At 43.5% G+C, this 17372-nt stretch overlaps 1 protein-coding gene across 2 annotated transcripts in view; it reads left to right on the top strand.

Annotated features, from left to right (window-relative positions):
• Window positions 1-12803, top strand: part of LOC123771096 (protein FAM91A1) — a gene marked incomplete at its 5' end in the record, with an annotated part of 78638 nt that extends 65835 nt beyond the window's left edge. For both annotated transcript variants that reach the window (XM_045763422.2, XM_045763421.2), the window contains 3 exon segments: window positions 4404-4559; window positions 5508-5577; window positions 12063-12803. In XM_045763422.2, coding sequence (XP_045619378.2) covers window positions 4404-4559; window positions 5508-5577; window positions 12063-12188 — 352 coding nt within the window.
• Window positions 12804-17372: the final 4569 nt, after the last annotated feature.

Below are 17372 nucleotides of genomic sequence, written 5' to 3'. Positions count from 1 at the left end.
ACTGCACTTGGACTAGATTTTATATGGTTGACAGTTACTCGCTGAGTCCTGTTTGACAGAAAACTGAGTATCCAGCGTCCTACTTTATTCCCAGTCACTACTTTACCGGTAGTGAGTAAGGTGGTGATGGATGGTGACGTCATATAGTACAGTGAGGGCGGAACAAGTGGCGGCAGCTGGCAGCGGCTGGCTACACGCTTGGGTCTGAGTGGCGGCTTGGCGGCGGCTTATTATATGGTACTATTCAGGTACACTGTGGTAAAAGTCACACACAGATTACTTAGGCGAGTAATTAGCACTTCTTTAGTTCACTCTAGGTCACTCACAGACGATCTCAATTTGTCACTAGGGGTTACCTGATACTAGTCTGTTTCAGTCTGGTGATTCACAGACTTTTCACTCTAGAAGATTTCTTAACAATAACTCCCCTTGGGAGTTATACAATAACTAACAATAACTCCCTCCCCTTGCCTCTCTGAGGGGGGGGGGGGGCCAGGTTCTGGCTCATGGTCCCCGGTAGGCCCATAGAACTCCATACACATGACTGATGCCAAAGTCTGACATTAGCACATCAGCCTGGATAAGCTCCGGGAAGCCTCCGGGTCTCATCCAGAAAATGGCGTTTCATTACATTCAACGCTGTTGTTTTTCTTCTATCTTCTAGTTTTGGCTTATTTAATGCCTCTAACCTCTCCTCGTAGCTGTTGTTGTTGTTAAAGACTCGCTACCTGGAACAAAAAGTTCCAAGTAGCACGGGCTATGGTGAGCCCGTAGTAGTGTTCTCCTCATAGCTCTTGTCCTTCTGTTCTGGGAGCCACTAAGTAGCATGTCTTTGGACCTTTTCCAGTTTGTTGATGTGCTTCCTAAGATATGGGCACCATACAACCGTTACATATTCCAGTTTTGGCCTACAAAAGTTATGGACATTTTCTTTAGTATTTCTCCATCCATGTATTTAAAAGCAATTCTGAAATTAGAACGTGTAGCATAGGCTCCTCACACAATGTTCTTAATGTGGTCCTCAGGTGATAGTTTTTTATCTAGAACCACCTCTAGATCTCTTTCTTTATCAGAATTCTTTAAAGATTTCTCACATAATTTATAGGTTGTGTGAGGACTATGTTCTACTATTCCACATTCCATAACATGACATTTTATTCACATTAAATTCCATTTGCCAAGTGGTGCTCCATATACTTTTGTCCAGATCTTCTTGAAGGGTATGGCAACCATCTAAGTTTCTTATCTTCCCTATTATCTTAGCATCATCATCAAACATGTTCACATAATTCTGTATTCCATCTGGTAGATCGTTAATGTAGACAATGAACATTACCGGTGCAAGAACTGAACCCTGTGGTATTCCACTTGTGATATTTCTCCAGTCCAGTACATTGTCTCTGATTACTACCCTCATTTTTCTATCAGTTAGAAAATTTTTTATCCATGTTAGCTTACCTGTTTCCCCTCCTATATGTTCCAGTTTCCAGAACAACCTCTTGTGTGGAACTCTGTCGAAAGCCTTTTCTGTAGGGGGAGCCCCTACGGCTCCCCAGAGCTTATCCAGGCTGATATGCTAATGTCAGACTTTGGCACCAGTCATGTGTATGGAGTTCTGTGGGCCTACCGGGGACCACAAGCCAGAACCTGACCTCCTCATAGAGGCATGGGGAGCAATGGCCTATAGAAACCTCCGTGTGGTTGGAAGCATTCTATGTCTGCCATTGACTGGGTCAGGCACCCAGAAATGTAAGCATCCCGAAACAAACCCCTATTCTGGTGAAAATATTGCTACCAAAAGCCGAACAAGTGGATAGAACTCCCCTAAAAGAAACGAGCAAACGAGCATGACGTCACACGTCGCCGCACCGCTGTCTGCGCAGCGCCCCCCTCCCTCGGAGGGGAAAGGGGGAGCCCCAGACCCTCTCGCCGGCCATCCACCCGAGTTCTAAGGTTGATGCTAGAGGCAGAGGCCCTGTGCTCTGGCTCCAGTTATTTTTCAGCACTGTGCTTTGCGTGTGGTGGCTGTTTTCCAGGGGTGCGAGAGCCAGGAGTCATTCTATAGTACTCGGGCTTTATGCGCTTTAGGGTTATCGTCTCTTGGTGCCCTGTAAGTACTGACCTTGGAGCTTGGGGTTGCCTTCCATAGGTTCCTCGGGTTCCTCCTTCCATGTCAGCTATCTAGGCTGATATATAACTATTAGCTTTCTGGCATTAGTCAAAGTGCATGGAGTTCTTGTCTACCGGGGACCACAAGCCAGAACCTGGCCCCCCTCAAGAGAAGCAGGATCAGCAATGGCCTATAGAAACCCCCGTGTGGTTGGGAGAATTCTGTCTGCCATCGACTGGGTCTGGCATCCAGAAAGGTAGGCGCCCCAAAACAAACCCCCATTTTGGTGAAAATATTGCTACTGAAAGCCGAATGAGTGGACAGAATGCCCCAAATCTCACAGTCTCCGTGGTGTAGTGGTAAGACACTCGCCTGGCGTTCCGCGAGCACTATGTCATGGGTTCGTATCCTGGCCGGGGAGGATTTACTGGGCGCAATTCCTTAACTGTAGCCTCTGTTTAACGCAACAGTAAAATGTGTACTTGGATGAAAAAATGATTCTTCGCGGCAGGGGATCGTATTCCAGGGACCATAGGATTAAGGACTTGCCCGAAACGCTACGCGTACTAGTGGCTGTACAAGAATGTAACAACTCTTGTATATATCTCAAAAAAAAAAAAAAAAAAAAAAAAAAATGAAAATTAGCAAATGAGCATGATGTCACCGGGTTGCTGCGTCGCTGTCTGCGCACCCCCCTCCTTCCCAGGAGGGAGAACGGGGAAACCCCAGACCCACACACCGGCGATCCAGCCGGCAGTTCTTAGGCTGGTTGTCAAAAACCCGTGAAAACACCACTGACCAGAGGGAGGGATGCCGGGAGCCTCTGGGTCTCACCCAGAAAATCGTGTTTCATTACATTCAACGCTGGTTTTCTGGGGGAAGCCCTATCAAAATTCGTGTCGATTAACAAGCTTCCGCTTGGTTAACGAGAATACCACTAGGTGCTTCCTTGCATTCCCGCTGGTTCTAGTACGCCATCGACAACAGTGTCGTTGTTGTTTCGTAAGACAAGCGTTTCACACGACGAGCTCGGTGCTGGAAAAGATTAAATTCGTTAACCGAGGCACCACTGGTATTGTCTTCCCCTTATGGTGTAGTTAAATACAGGTCTCCTATGTTCCTTACCCATTTTCATTACTCAATACAGTACTTATTTGGGATCGAATTCCAGCAGACATTTATTTTCCCACTGCTCAAGTTTGTCAAGGTTTTCTTGCAGCTCCCTTTAAAAAGAGCAATGGCCCTAGTAGAGCTCTGTGGGACACCACTTTTCACTCCTATCTAGCCTGACATATCCTCTGTCTGTGACCTTTTGCTTCCTGTCTGTCAAGTACTCCTGTACCCAGTCTAATGCCTTACCTGTTATCTCTGCTTGTCTCTCCATCTTGCATATTATTCTATCAAAAACTTTTTGGAAGTCCTATTAACCCATACAAGATGGCTATGTTTTACTAAAAGTGAGGCAGCTGAAGGCAACAAAAATAACTTTGTCTATTTAAACCCAAACAAAGTCATTCACCTGAAATCATAAGAGTGAAGGAACCTGTATAAGGCCTACTGGCCCTTATGAGTAAGCAATTATCGAAAGAACGAGCCAGGATCAGGGCAATGTTCCACTAAATGTCCATGAATTAAGCGTGTATGGCCAATTCGTGACCTAGCCAAAGCCGTTTCCCAGTTTCTATTACAGTGGTAGGAGGAAGTACAAGGGAAATTGCTACTTTTGAGTGCATGTAATTTGTTACCTGTAACCTCAGACCAGCGACCTTGCCAGCAATTTTGGATTGAAGAATGAATGACTGGGTAGGAGTCTGAATATGGAATGCTTTTTTTGGAAATAAGGCAAGTGTGGAGAGCCCCCTTAGAATGTCTGCACATTCATTTAAGATAATATTAATATGGCTGGGAACTTAGCAAAACTCTACTGTCTTAAATCTGCTAGAGATAAAAATAGCCAATGTTGAATTTTGACTACTACAGGATGCCTATGGTTAAATGACTCCAGGACCATGAGGACACTGTGGGGGTCAACCATAATGGCGGAGAAATGTTGACATTGGGAAAGCAGTTGACAAAGTGCATACAAGATTGCATAAAATTCAGCCGTAATATGCTAGTTTCGGGAGCCAGGCGGCACGTATAGGCTTGGTCAGGAAAGACTCAGGAGGCAGCTGCACTTCATCGGCACTCTATTTATTATGATAAAAAAGACCTCTCATTAGGAGGTTTATTTACTTAAATAATATAGCAAGTATCAGTATGTTGTAATAATTTGGTTAAATTTTGTGTGTAGCTGTGGACGGGACAACATGACACTACCTCTAGGAGGACCTTCTATGGATCAGTGGTACCTGCTGGAGTGCCACTTTGGTCTACCTCTCTTTGATGCTTCCCTCAACCAGCAGGTCTCAAACAAAATTATATCTCACAAGCTCTTCAGTTCAGAAAGGTTGGTATTACTAGTAAAACCAAGATCTAATATTATAATATTTGAAATTGCCAGAAGAGTGACAGGAGATCGAGCACAATAGAGTAAATGAGGGAACTTTCCAAGTTAGGGAGTGAGTAAACTGCTTGCAACGGCAGTAGAGAGTTGTACAATGCTACGTGTAGTATTCACCACCAGACAAGTTTATAGTCACAGCCATTAAGACAAAGATTACATATTTTTTCATTGTTAACAGAAAAATCAAATAAAGTTCCAGAATTGCCAGGATATATCATATTTATGCATTATTTCATCACTTTCCTAGCAATTTAATTTACTATTTTTCATTTGTACCCAATGTTTTGTTAGGTTTCAGGCATTGGGCCTGGTACTGGAAGATGGGAGTAAAATGCTAGAAGGTAAATGGGTAATTCATTGATAGCCCTTGTGAGGAAGGGTGAGGTGCGGGTGAGGATCAGCCAGGCTGTGGTGGGTATGTGGGCCTGCGGGCCACTCCAAGCAACAGCCTGGTGGACCTAACTCTCACAAGTCAAGCCTGGCCTCGGGCCGGGCTTGGGGAGTAGAAGAACTCCCAGAACCCCATCAACCAGGTATCAAACAGGTGCATACAGAATGAGATGCACCTAGAGGGCTACATGTGGTGTGCTTCAGGCAGGGGTGATCAAAAGTCGAGAGCTGTTGGAATGAACCGAGATACATTGGTGGTATTAGGATAGAATAAGGAAAGAAAATGTCAGTGTAGTGTAATGTGGTAGATATGGTGAATGAATGAATGGGGCTCTCTCTTGGTTCTCTGTTTAGTTGTTTTTCCTATTTGCACTTCTATCTTTTTTATAGAGATGCCTCCCCACCCTATGAGTGGGAAACAAGGTAGTGATGATGATGTGGATGGTTTACCCATAATGCAATAAACCATTTGTAGTTGTTAAACATGAATTTTTTTTCCAGTGTCGAGAAGTTCAGCGAATCAAACAGGATTCTTGTTCACAAATTAAGGGAGTTCATCAGTGGTAATAAGGTGAGGATTTATGAACTGTATACCTAATCTTGTTTGTAAATTAAACAATTCTAATCTCTCATTATGTTTCATTGTTCTTATCATTATGTATATCTAAAATTATTCCTTACATTACATAAGATACAGTACTCATTTTCATTTCTTGTTGCAAAGGCAACATATTCCACTACCACATCATCCAGACTGACTGTCCTCAGCCACTCCTGTCATCCAGACTGACTGTCCTCAGCCACTTCTGTCATCCAGACTGACTGTCCTCAGCCACTCCTGTCATCCAGACTGACTGTCCTCTGTGACTCCTGTCATCCAGACTGACTGTCCTCTGTGACTTCTGTCATCCAGACTGACTGTCCTCTGTGACTCCTGTCATCCAGACTGACTGTCCTCTGTGACTTCTGTCATCCAGACTGACTGTCCTCTGTGACTCCTATCATCCAGACTGACTGTCTTCGGTGACTCCTGTCATCCAGACTGACTGTCCTCTGTGACTCCTGTCATCCAGACTGACTGTCCTCGGTGACTCCTGTCATCCAGACTGACTGTCCTCTGTGACTCCTATCATCCAGACTGACTGTCCTCGGTGACTCCTGTCATCCAGACTGACTGTACCCGGTGACTCCTGTCATCCAGACTGACTGTACTTTACTTGGTTACCTTAAAACTGCCATAATCATCATTTAACCATCACCAATTTTGTTTTCCCTGCACATTCCTACATGTTGTTATCCATGGTTACTTCTAATAATACTGTATTTTAGCAGCTTCTTATATTTTATTTCAGAAGGAGAATTTGTGTAGTTAAATAATGATGACCCTATTTTGCTGTGGGGGAGCCTGTCGGCTCCCTGGAGCTATCGGACTGATATTAGCTATACTGTATTTGTCTAGGGCTTCAGTCACCTGGAGTTCTGCTTACTGGGAACCACGAACCAGAACCTGGTTTCCTCAGAGAAGCACAGGGAGCAAGGCCTAAGAAAACTCCACTCTTGAGAGTAGTATCCACTCGATTTAATGGCCTATATGGGGCTGTACCCTGGTCGTTATTTCCGGAGCTCCGGTATTTCCGAAGTTAAGTGTCGGTAATTTTTCAAGTAACATTCAGGTAAGATATATTTTGTACAGACAGCCACTTGGTCCACAACTAGTGCCTTCTACCCTGTGATGTCACATATTCACAGCACATTGTTTTGATTTGTCAAGAGGCTGGAGTGACTTTTCTGTGACTTTGTTGAACATACTGGTATCTGCACAATCAAGGAACATCCGTGCACCATGTCGGTTCCAAATGCACTCATTGTGTCAGTGATGGCTGACTGGTGGGTGGATGGATGGGCAGACAGACAGGAATGGAGAGGCTGAAATGTAGGCAGGCAGGCAGGAAGAGGCTGGGAGGTAGGCAGGGAGGGAGAGGCAGGCAGGCAGGCAGAGGCTGGGAGGTAGGCAGGGAGGGAGAGGATAGAGATGGATGGAAGGATGGAGGAATGGATGGATGAATTGATGGATGGAGGGATGGATGGAAGGATAGAGGGATGGGTGGATGGAGGGAGGGATGGGTGTTGAGTTGAGGTGAAGCAGAGAGCATGTGTATGGGATGTATGGGGGGGGAGGGGTGTCGGTGGTGGGGAAAGGACCGACTCTGATGAGCCTAACACACTTGACCCAGTTAACCAGATTTGTTTCTAAAATTCTGGATGTACATCATTATTTATATTTTTGGTTACAGATTTTGTTTAGTAATATTACAGTATTAGGATAATAAAAAGTTATAAAATACTTTGTTTCATGAATGCTTAATTGTATTAGGTGGAGATTCTCCAGGGCTGTCTGGCTGACTGGCAATCTACTGAGCCATTTCCCAGAAGGGTCTTGGGGGGGGGGGGCAAGAAGTGAGGGTGTGGGGGAGAGGTGCAGTGAGGGAGAGGGAGGCGATGATAGAGGTCGGCAGCCTGCTTGCCATGTGAGGACCTCCTGATGCCAAAACAAACCCAATATCGACCGCCAGACCGTTATATGAGGCTCTAGATACCGGTCTCCCAAACCATTCGTTATTACCGGCAGATCGGTATAAAAGAGGCCGTTAAATTGAGTGAATACTTATATTCATGTCTGCCATCGATTGGGGTTAGGCACCCAGAAAGGTAGGCACCCAAAAGCAGATCCCAACTGGTAGAAAATTGCAATTCAAGACTGAACAGTGTCCAAGAGCCCCCCTCCCAAGAAAAACAAGGCAACAAGCAAATCATCATCAACCAACACCCCACCCCCCCCATCCCCCTGAGGAAGCTGAAACTGTATGAGCCCATGCTCTGTGAGGCAGTGTCTCTGTTTTGGCTCTTGCCTTGCATGTTGGCAGGCAATCCTTGCTCTCTTTTGATTTCACTCGAGCCCTGGCTCTTACATTTTCGTCTACTTTCTACTCGTTCTTGTTCTTGGACGTGGTTGTTTCTCAGTTTTTACAGGCGACTTCTGCTTGTTGCTATCCTCTTCCTGATTTGTTGGTGTTATGGAGTGGGCATTCTCATGCTTCTCGGAGAGGTTGCGCCAGGGCTCAGGCTCCTGCTGGTTGAGGTGGGCCGCTTGGTGCCCGCTTCTGTGCCAGTGCCTCCTACTGAGCTGTCTCCGTCTGTTTGGCACCGTGGTCTCTCTGTACATATGTCGGCTTCTTGAATGGGGCACCAATCCTTTTGTGGTCGCCCCGTTGGCAGGGGGGGGGGAGGCTGGCTCTGTTTGCCCCCCACGATTTGTGGGTGTTTCAGGTTGTGTCCTCTAGCCTGTGGTGATGGTGGGCGGCGGCTCCTCCTCTCACAGGTTCAGGGCTGGTGGGGCAGGCTTCTTCCCCCTCACTCTGTCGGGTCATCTTGGAGTGGGTGTGTTTTGGGTGTGGTCGAACCGACCTCGTCCCTCAAGTGGGTTTCTCGCTTGTTACCAGTAATGGGACTGTGTGGATCTTCGATTCATTCTGGACTTGTCCCATATGAACCGCTGAATTCTTTGCTCCTCCTTTCGGATGACCACTTTGTCCCAGATATGGCTTCTCTTGGTACCAGGTTCTTGGATGGTGTTTCTGGACCTCCGGGATGCATATTGGCACGTCCCCCTTCAACCGGGGTTCAGAGACTGGTTAGGTTTTGTGGTGGAGCAGCAGGCTTACTGCTTTCATTGCCTTCCTTTTGGATGGCAATCATTTTCCTTCATCCTTTTGGATGAATCTGGCACCACACATTTTCACACATCTTACCAGGGTTGTGGTGGCCCGTCTGCATCTGCTAGGTGTACGGGTATTGGCCTACCTCGATGACTGGTTGGTATGGGCTCCCAGCCAGTCTGCTTGTCTACTTGCCAGGAATTTGGTTCTTTCCCAGCTCGCCGGGTTTGGGTTTCTGGTGAACTGTGGTGAACTGGAGGAAGTCCCATTTGGTTCCGTCCCCAAGTCAAACTTGGCTGAGCCTTGTTTGGGAATATGGGACAGCGTCCGTGTGTCTCCCTCCTGTGGCATTGCTCCAGCTGCAGTCCCACCTTTGGCTGTTCCTGAGGGGGTCCAGGGTCACTCGGCAGTTGCCTGAGCAGCTGTTCGGGAGTTTGAACTTCGCCGTGCTGGTTTACCTGCTGGGTCAGGTTTGGCTTCGGCATCTGTTCTCGTTCCTTCGGGGCCTTTCCCTTCCACCACTCTCGTGATCACTGCGTTTGTCCTCCAGGGGCCTTGTGTCAGTTGCTGCGTCTCTGGCTTCCTCTTTGGGTTTTTCGGGATTCGGTGCCTTGGCGCCTTCGGAACCCTTGCTTTATGTGTTCACAGACTCCTCGTCTCTCGGCTGGATCTTTGTGACCAATGCTCACCAAGTCGGCCAGGGTGGGGGGGATGGGCTCCGTTGGTCTCACGGCACAGTACGGGAGTTTGCAGCGGTGTGGCTTTTGCTGTAGCGGATTTGGCTTGCTCGAGGCTCTATGATCCGTCTCCATTCAGCCTCCACCCCAGTGCTTCATTGACTGTACTGCTGGGGGTCTTCAGTCCTTGGCTCTTTGGGGCTGGTCATTTCGAGTGGCTTTTCTGCCGAGTTCAAGGAGATATAGCTCTCCGTGCAGTTCACATCAGGGTTGTGTCCAATGTCCTGGTGGACAGCCTGTCTCGGTTCATTCCTCTGTCCACAGAATGGACGGTCGATACTGGCTCCTTCAGTTAGCTTTGTCAGACATTCAGGCCCCTCTGGAGTGGACCTCCTTCAGTTAGCTTTGTTAGACATTCAGGCCCTCTGGAGTGGACCTCTTAGCGTCGGTGTAGTCACGGCGTCTCTCCGTGTATGTGGTGCCTTCACAGTAGATGCTTTTTGGCAGGACTGGTCAAGGTGGGAGTGCCTGTACCTCTTTCCCCAGGTGCAGCTGTTGTCTCAGGTTCTGGCTTGGCTGGAGTCCTATTGGGGGGGAGGGTTCTTATTCTGGCCCCAGGGTGGCCGGCCCAGCCTTGGTTTCAGTCACTGCTTGCTCAGTGTCCAAACCTGAGGCGTTTTCTGCAGTTCTGCCTCTTTCAGCAGATTGGGCAGGTGAGGTACCTTGCTCCTTCGGTCTTATCTTCCGCTCTTCGCGTCTGGTATTTTTGATGCATGTGTATCGCCATTTGTATGGTGATCAGGTGGCTTCTCTCATGGTGTCCCACCTGTGTTCTTCTCGGCGACAGTATGAAGTCTCTTGGTGTTCCTTTCGCCACTTCCTTTCTCTTCGTAGGTTGCCTTCGGTTTCTGTTCGTGTATTCTTGTCTTTCCTTTCTTGGTTGTTTCAAGACTGACATCTTATGCCGAATACTGTCGCCTCTTCTCATGCAACTCTGGCAGAGCCACTCCAGTTTACGTTTGGGGTGGATGTCACTTCAGCTCCATTCTGTAAGCTTTCCCGTGCATTTTTCCACCTCCAGCCTGCTCATGTGCCGCCTGAGTTGTCCTGGTCTTTGGAACGGGTGCTCTCTTTTTCTCTTCTCCACGGTTGTTTTCAGAAGGCTTTGTTTCTGTTGGCATTGGCCTCTTAGGTTTGGGTCTGTGAGCTTCCTGCTCTCCTTCGACACAGGAGGTTCCTGCTCTTTTGGTCCTGGTGGACATTTTGTTTGTTTGCAGCTGTCTACTTCTTTTGTGGCAAAGATTGGGACGGCAGGCTTCCGGAGGTTGGTTGGTCAGGCCGGGGCTGCGTCATGTTTTGTGTCCGGTTGCGGCTCTCCGACGTTACCTGCGTGCTTCGGGTTCTGTGTCCCTGGACGCACTTTGGGTTGATCCATTTCTTTCATTCCCTGTTCCAGGGCTCAGGTCTATCAAGTCGTCTGCAGGATTATCAGGTCTAGCCAGCCTTCGGTCTTCCCTTGTGCCTTTGATGTTCAGAAGCTTGTGGTTCTTGCTGCTGTCTTTGGGAACATGTTTTGGGATGCCATTCAGGCATGGGGGTTTTGGAGGTAGAACTTGGTCCTGACCGCCCATTCTCTAGTGAACGTTCCGGGGCCTCAGTGGTCTTGTGTGGCCTTGGACTGTCGGTTGCAGCCTGTTGTCCTGTTTTCGTCATGTGGCATGTGGTGCTGTCACCTCCCGGGTGTGTCCCTCTTTTACATATTTTGGGTATCTAGCTCCACACAGAAAACCAGCATTGGATGTAATAAAACGCCATTTTCTGGGTAAGCCCCGGAGGCTCCCTGGCACCTTGCCTCCCCCCCTCTGGTCAGCGGCTTTTCTTCTGTTTGCTCAGTCTCCGAACTGGTGAGCAGGCGGCCAGCTCAAGTGGACGAGGCCGCTCCCTCCCGGGAAGTGGAGGGAAGGGACGAACGAGCGGCTCGTCGGTTTGATGACGATTTGCTTGTTACTTTGTTTTTCTTGGGGGGAATTCTTGGGGTCTGTTCGGTCTTGGGTTGCAATTTTCTACCAGTTGGGGTCTGTTTTGGGGTGCCTACCTTGAGGTTATCTTGAGGTTATCTTGAGATGATTTCGGGGCTTTTTAGTGTCCTCGCGGCCCGGTCCTCAACCAGGCCTCCACCCCCAGGAAGCAGCCCGTGACAGCTGACTAACGCCCAGGTACCTATATTACTGCTAGGTAACAGGGGCATAGGGTGAAAGAAACTGCCCATTGTTTCTCGCCGGCGCCTGGGATCGAACCCAGAACCACAGGATCACAAGTCCAGCGTGCTGTCCGCTCGGCACCCTTTCTGGGTGCCTAACCTCGGTTGATGGCAGACATGAATATACACTCAGAGAGTGTAGTTTTCATAGGCCATTGCTCCCTGCGCCTCTGAGGGAGCCAGGTTCTGGCTCGTGGTTCTCGGTAGGCTCCATGTGACTTGAAGCCCCAGACTAATATAGCTAATATCAGTCTGATAGCTCCAAGAAGCCTCTGGAGCTCACCCAGAAAATGGTGTTTCATTATATTCAACACTGGGTTTTTTTTCAGCATATTGTGCATTGTTTGTTGTAATATATATTATGTTTTGAATAGATGCTAATAGTGTTGTTGTATCACCTCAGGCCCAAGGAGTGTGTGCTGAGGTTCAGCAGCGTGGTGGGTGTCGGGAAGGTGCATCCAACCTGCCCCTTCCCACCACACCTTTGCTATTTGCTGAGGGACGACTCAACCCATGGGAGGGATCCTGATAACTCCTTGGCTTTACATTCCTCGTATAAACTGGTGTGATCAAATGTAAACATAGGCACGTTATGGTAAAGGTTTAGTGCTTTTTAAATTGCAACTTTCTGAAAATGTTTTATTTCAGTTTGCAACTTAAACTGAAAATACTAATACTTGGGATAAAAAGGGGAATGAAGCATTTTGTCACATCTTGTGAGAATGTTGGTAAAATGCACTTTATATAATAATACAAAATATAAGCAAATAATTAGAAAGAGGCAAACATTAGTGTCTAAATAATTAATGATTTTTAAGAACTCAAACTTATTTAATAATGAACTTTTGTGAAGTTGAAATTATAAAATAAAAGAATGCCATAATATTTTATGGTATATAACTAATTTTTTAGTTTATCAGTGAGACAATAGTGCAAACCCCTAATAGTGTTAGGTTAAATATTGGTATGATATTGAAGACTTGTATAGACTAGAGAGTGAAGGCAAGTGTGATGCATAGTGTTAAATAATAATAAATTCATCATGATGAGTTTGAATATTGTGTACTGTACTATATCCCTGTACAGTGCTCTATATATATTTTCATGATTTACGCACTACTTAAAAATAGAATGATTTTTCTAACTTTGTGGTTTATTAAATTTGTATACGTCCTTCCACAATGCAAATTTTTAACTCTGTCCACTGATCATGAGGAATGATTCTACTCCGAAGCTTTAAAATTTTCAATTGGGATGATAAACCTGTGATGTTAGCTAGTCCACATATTCTCTACAACACATTTAGGCCTACGTATACATGCTATTCATAACTGTGACAGAATCCTGGCACATTCTGAAAATATGTTCACACACAATTTTCATCTATTTTTCCACATTGATACATATACATAATCTACTTTCTGGGAGGCGCCCCTGATTAGCTGCCTAATGCTACAACCTGGCAATGAGCAAGCCTTGGAGAACACACCAGGCCGCTAGACTCGCAAGTGTCAACTCGCTACCACGACCAGAATCTGGACTGTTCAGGGGGAAAGCCGGAAGATGAGAAATTACCACAGCAACCATGAAAAACTCTACCAGAAAGTCAAAACACTCAAGTAATTGCTGGACAAATTTGTAACCCTGGCAAAAATAGAGACAATAATTATTTCCACGGGATAAGTCCTGCTGCTGAAGCGACCAGAGTCTTGGCCAGTCCATTCACAATACGACTGGAAAAAAAAAATCAAACCCAGTAAGGCAGCCTAAGAAGAAGTCTACAGAGAAGGAAACCTGAACCCCACTGAATAGTTAGCTCTAGTCAAGAAGGGTATATGGCAACAGTCACTATGAGAAACAACCCTGGGCATAGTTTGAGCTGCAAGCTGGCGCAAACCCCGTTATTAGGCCTAGCAGAGGAGTAAAAAGGAAAATCTGCACTGCCCAAAATGGCAAAAAGACTTGAGGAGGAACCCCCAAACCCTCAATGAGAAGTTACCCTGGTGAGGCAAGGGCAAATGCATGTCATTGAAGAAAGATAACCTGACTGGACGGCTTCAGCAAAATCTGAACATTAGGACATGGACTGTGGGTGGCGGACACACACAATGCTACAAAATAAAAACAAAAACAAAGTAATGACCCTGCACAGAACTAAACATTTAAGGAGTGGCTAACACCACCTATCTTAACCACTGTACTGCGCAGAGTGCTCTAAGGCGCTCCTGAGAGTTGTGCTTTTTTTTTTCTTAATTAGGCTATATTTTAATGTTTTTTAATGTTTTCATCACTCTTTGTGATTTGAATGAAAATGGTTGAATTTGGAAACATTTTGATAGTAACTTTATCTGAACATTTAATAATTGCACTATGAAGATTTGCCGAAACCAGGCGCGCAGTGCGGTGGTTAAAGAAGAAGGATAATTGTGGATTCAGGAACAAGGTGTGTGTCTCCATCTCGGTTGTCCCTGGGTTTTGTGACCTGTTGTCCTCGGGCTGTGTCTGGCATTTTTTTTCTGGTTGTCCCCCCCAGGCTTTCCCTTGTCTCTTTAAGTAGTCCAGATTCTGGTGCCAGTAGACACTCATGGGTCTAGTGGCCTGGTCTAGTCTCCAAGACTTGGTCATTGCCAGGTTGTAGCACATGGATGGAGCTAATGAGGGGGCCCTCCCAGAAAGAAATGTTTCATTATCTTCTACACTGGATTTTTTTATACTGGATTTTTATATATTTAGAACACACTATACATTTATTCGTACTTTTACACAAATTTCACCATAAAATTAAGAAGACTTTACTGTATGATCATTTGTTAAATCCCCCTTCAAGGCGATTGTTAAAAGATACGTCTTGCAGTAGTTTTTTATGGTAAAATTTGTGTTGTGTGAAACACAAAACCATGTTCATTCTACTGATTCATATGTAGTACTGTATTTACAGACAAATTTAAACCTCAATTTCATGTCACCTCTATCACACATTTACAATCAGGCTTAATATAAACAAGAAAAAGACTCTTCCAGGTTTTCGATGTTTCATGCATTTCCGTCCATTATGGCAAACATGTCAATCCTTGTACTGTGCATTCTTACATTCTGTCATCTGTTTATCCTTGGGAGTGGATATTACCTAATGTTTCTTTCAAAGATGAGTTTTTCCCTTCAGGAAATATATATTTCCTCCTTTAAAATAGTTGCATTAGGAATTAAATAATTGAAAGATATGAAACTAATCCTTTGTGCGCTGGAGGAGTTATATGTGTGTTCACTAACAGTGTGTGTATATATATACACTGGTGGAGCACACATGATCACTAAGTATGTGTGTGTGTGTATATATATATATATATATATATATATATATGTCGTACCTAGTAGCCAGAACTCACTTCTCAGCCTACTATTCAAGGCCCGATTTGCCTAATAAGCCAAGTTTTCCTGAATTAATATATTTACTATATTTTTTTTCTTATGAAATGATAAAGCAACCCTTTTCTCTATGTATGAGGTCAATTTTATGTTATTGGAGTTAAAATTAACGTAGATATATGACCGAACCTAACCTAACCTAACCTATATTTATAGGTAAGGTTAGGTTAGGTAGCCAAAAAAAGCTAGGTTAGGTTAGGTAGGTTAGGTAGACGAAAAAACATTAATTCATGAAAACTTGGCTTATTAGGCAAATCGGGCCTTGAATAGTAGGCTGAGAAGTGCGTTCTGGCTATTAGGTACGACATATATATATATATATATATATATATATATATATATATATGTCGTACCTAGTAGCCAGAACGCACTTCTCAGCCTACTATGCAAGGCCCGATTTGCCTAATAAGCCAAGTTTTCCTGAATTAATATATTTTCTCTAATTTTTTTCTTATGAAATGATAAAGCTACCCATTTCATTATGTATGAGGTCAATTATTTTTTGTTGGGGTTAAAATTACCGAAGATATATGACCGAACCTAACCAACCCTACCTAACCTAAGCTAACCTATCTTTATAGGTTAGGTTAGGTTAGGTAGCCGAAAAAGTTAGGTTAGGTTAGGTTAGGTAGGTTAGGTAGTCGAAATAACATTAATTCATGAAAACTTGGCTTATTAGGCAAATCGGGCCTTGCATAGTAGGCTGAGAAGTGCGTTCTGGCTATTAGGTACGACATATATATATATATATATATATATATATATATATATATATATATATATATATATATATATATATATATATATATATATATATATATATATATATATATATATATATATATATATATATATATATATATATATATATATATATATATATATATATATATATATATATATATATATATATATATATATATATATATATATATATATATATATATATATATATATATATATATATATATATATATATATATATATATATATATATATATATATATATATATATATATATGTCGTACCTAATAGCCAGAACGTACTTATCAGCCTACTATTCAAGGCCTGATTTGCCTAATAAGCCAAGTTTTCATGAATTAATGTTTTTTCGACTACCTAACCTACCTAACCTAACCTAACCTAACTTTTTCTGCTACCTAACCGAACCTAACCTATGAAGATAGGTTAGGTTAGGTTAGGTAGGGTTGGTTAGGTTCGGTCATATATCTACGTTATTTTTAACTCCATTAAAAAAAATTGACCTTATACATAATGAAATGGGTAGCTTTATCATTTCGTAAGAAAAAAACTAGAGAAAACATATTAATTCATGAAAACTTGGCTTATTAGGCAAATCGGGCCCTGCATAGTAGGCTGAGAAGTGCGTTCTGGCTACTAGGTACGACATATATATATATATATATATATATATATATATATATATATATATATATATATATATATATATATATATATATATATATATATATATATATATATATATATATATATATATATATATATATATATATATATATATATATATATAATATAATATACATACACACACACACACACACACACACACACACACACACACACACACACACTGGTGAGGCACACATGTTCACTAACAATGTGTGTGTGTGTATGTATATATACAGTACACTGGTGGTGCACATACCAAACACCAGTGGTGTACGTAATGCATACTGGTGATGCACAGTGTACATGTACAGTTAAATATTGGTAGTGCACTCTAGTGCTATCAAAGTACCAGTCAAAAAGAGCTGAGCAAGTGGCAATCAATTTCAGGTATACTGTATAATGTTTAATATTGTGACTATAATTGACTTTGATATCAAATAAACTTGGTAACATAATGAAGGTAATGTACTGGGGGAAACTTTCGAGAGTACGAGTGAACAGTTTCATTTTCTCCCAAGTTTTTTTTTTTTTTTTTTTACAAATCTTTGAGACGTGATGTATAATTGACTACGGGAGTGTGTTATTGTTGAATGATGTATGCAGTGGAGTATGTATTACATATCAATAAGCACTCTGTGGCTTACCCTGAATGAAACATTGTTGTATTACTAGGGCAGCCAGCTGTTTTGGCTGTGTCGCCTCCCTTACACCATCCTTCTCTGTAATTTCTATACATACTTTCAAATCCGTAATTACTGTTTTTGCTTATTTATGCCTCATGTTTAATATAATTTTTAATTATATTTATATTGTACTCTGAATTAAAGTGTAGTGAACAACAAAGAAAAACTTATTA

This window comes from Procambarus clarkii, chromosome 65 (assembly GCF_040958095.1).
Source record: "Procambarus clarkii isolate CNS0578487 chromosome 65, FALCON_Pclarkii_2.0, whole genome shotgun sequence".
NCBI classification, from domain to species: Eukaryota; Metazoa; Arthropoda; class Malacostraca; order Decapoda; family Cambaridae; genus Procambarus; species Procambarus clarkii.
This window is presented reverse-complemented; position numbering and strand designations above follow the sequence as displayed.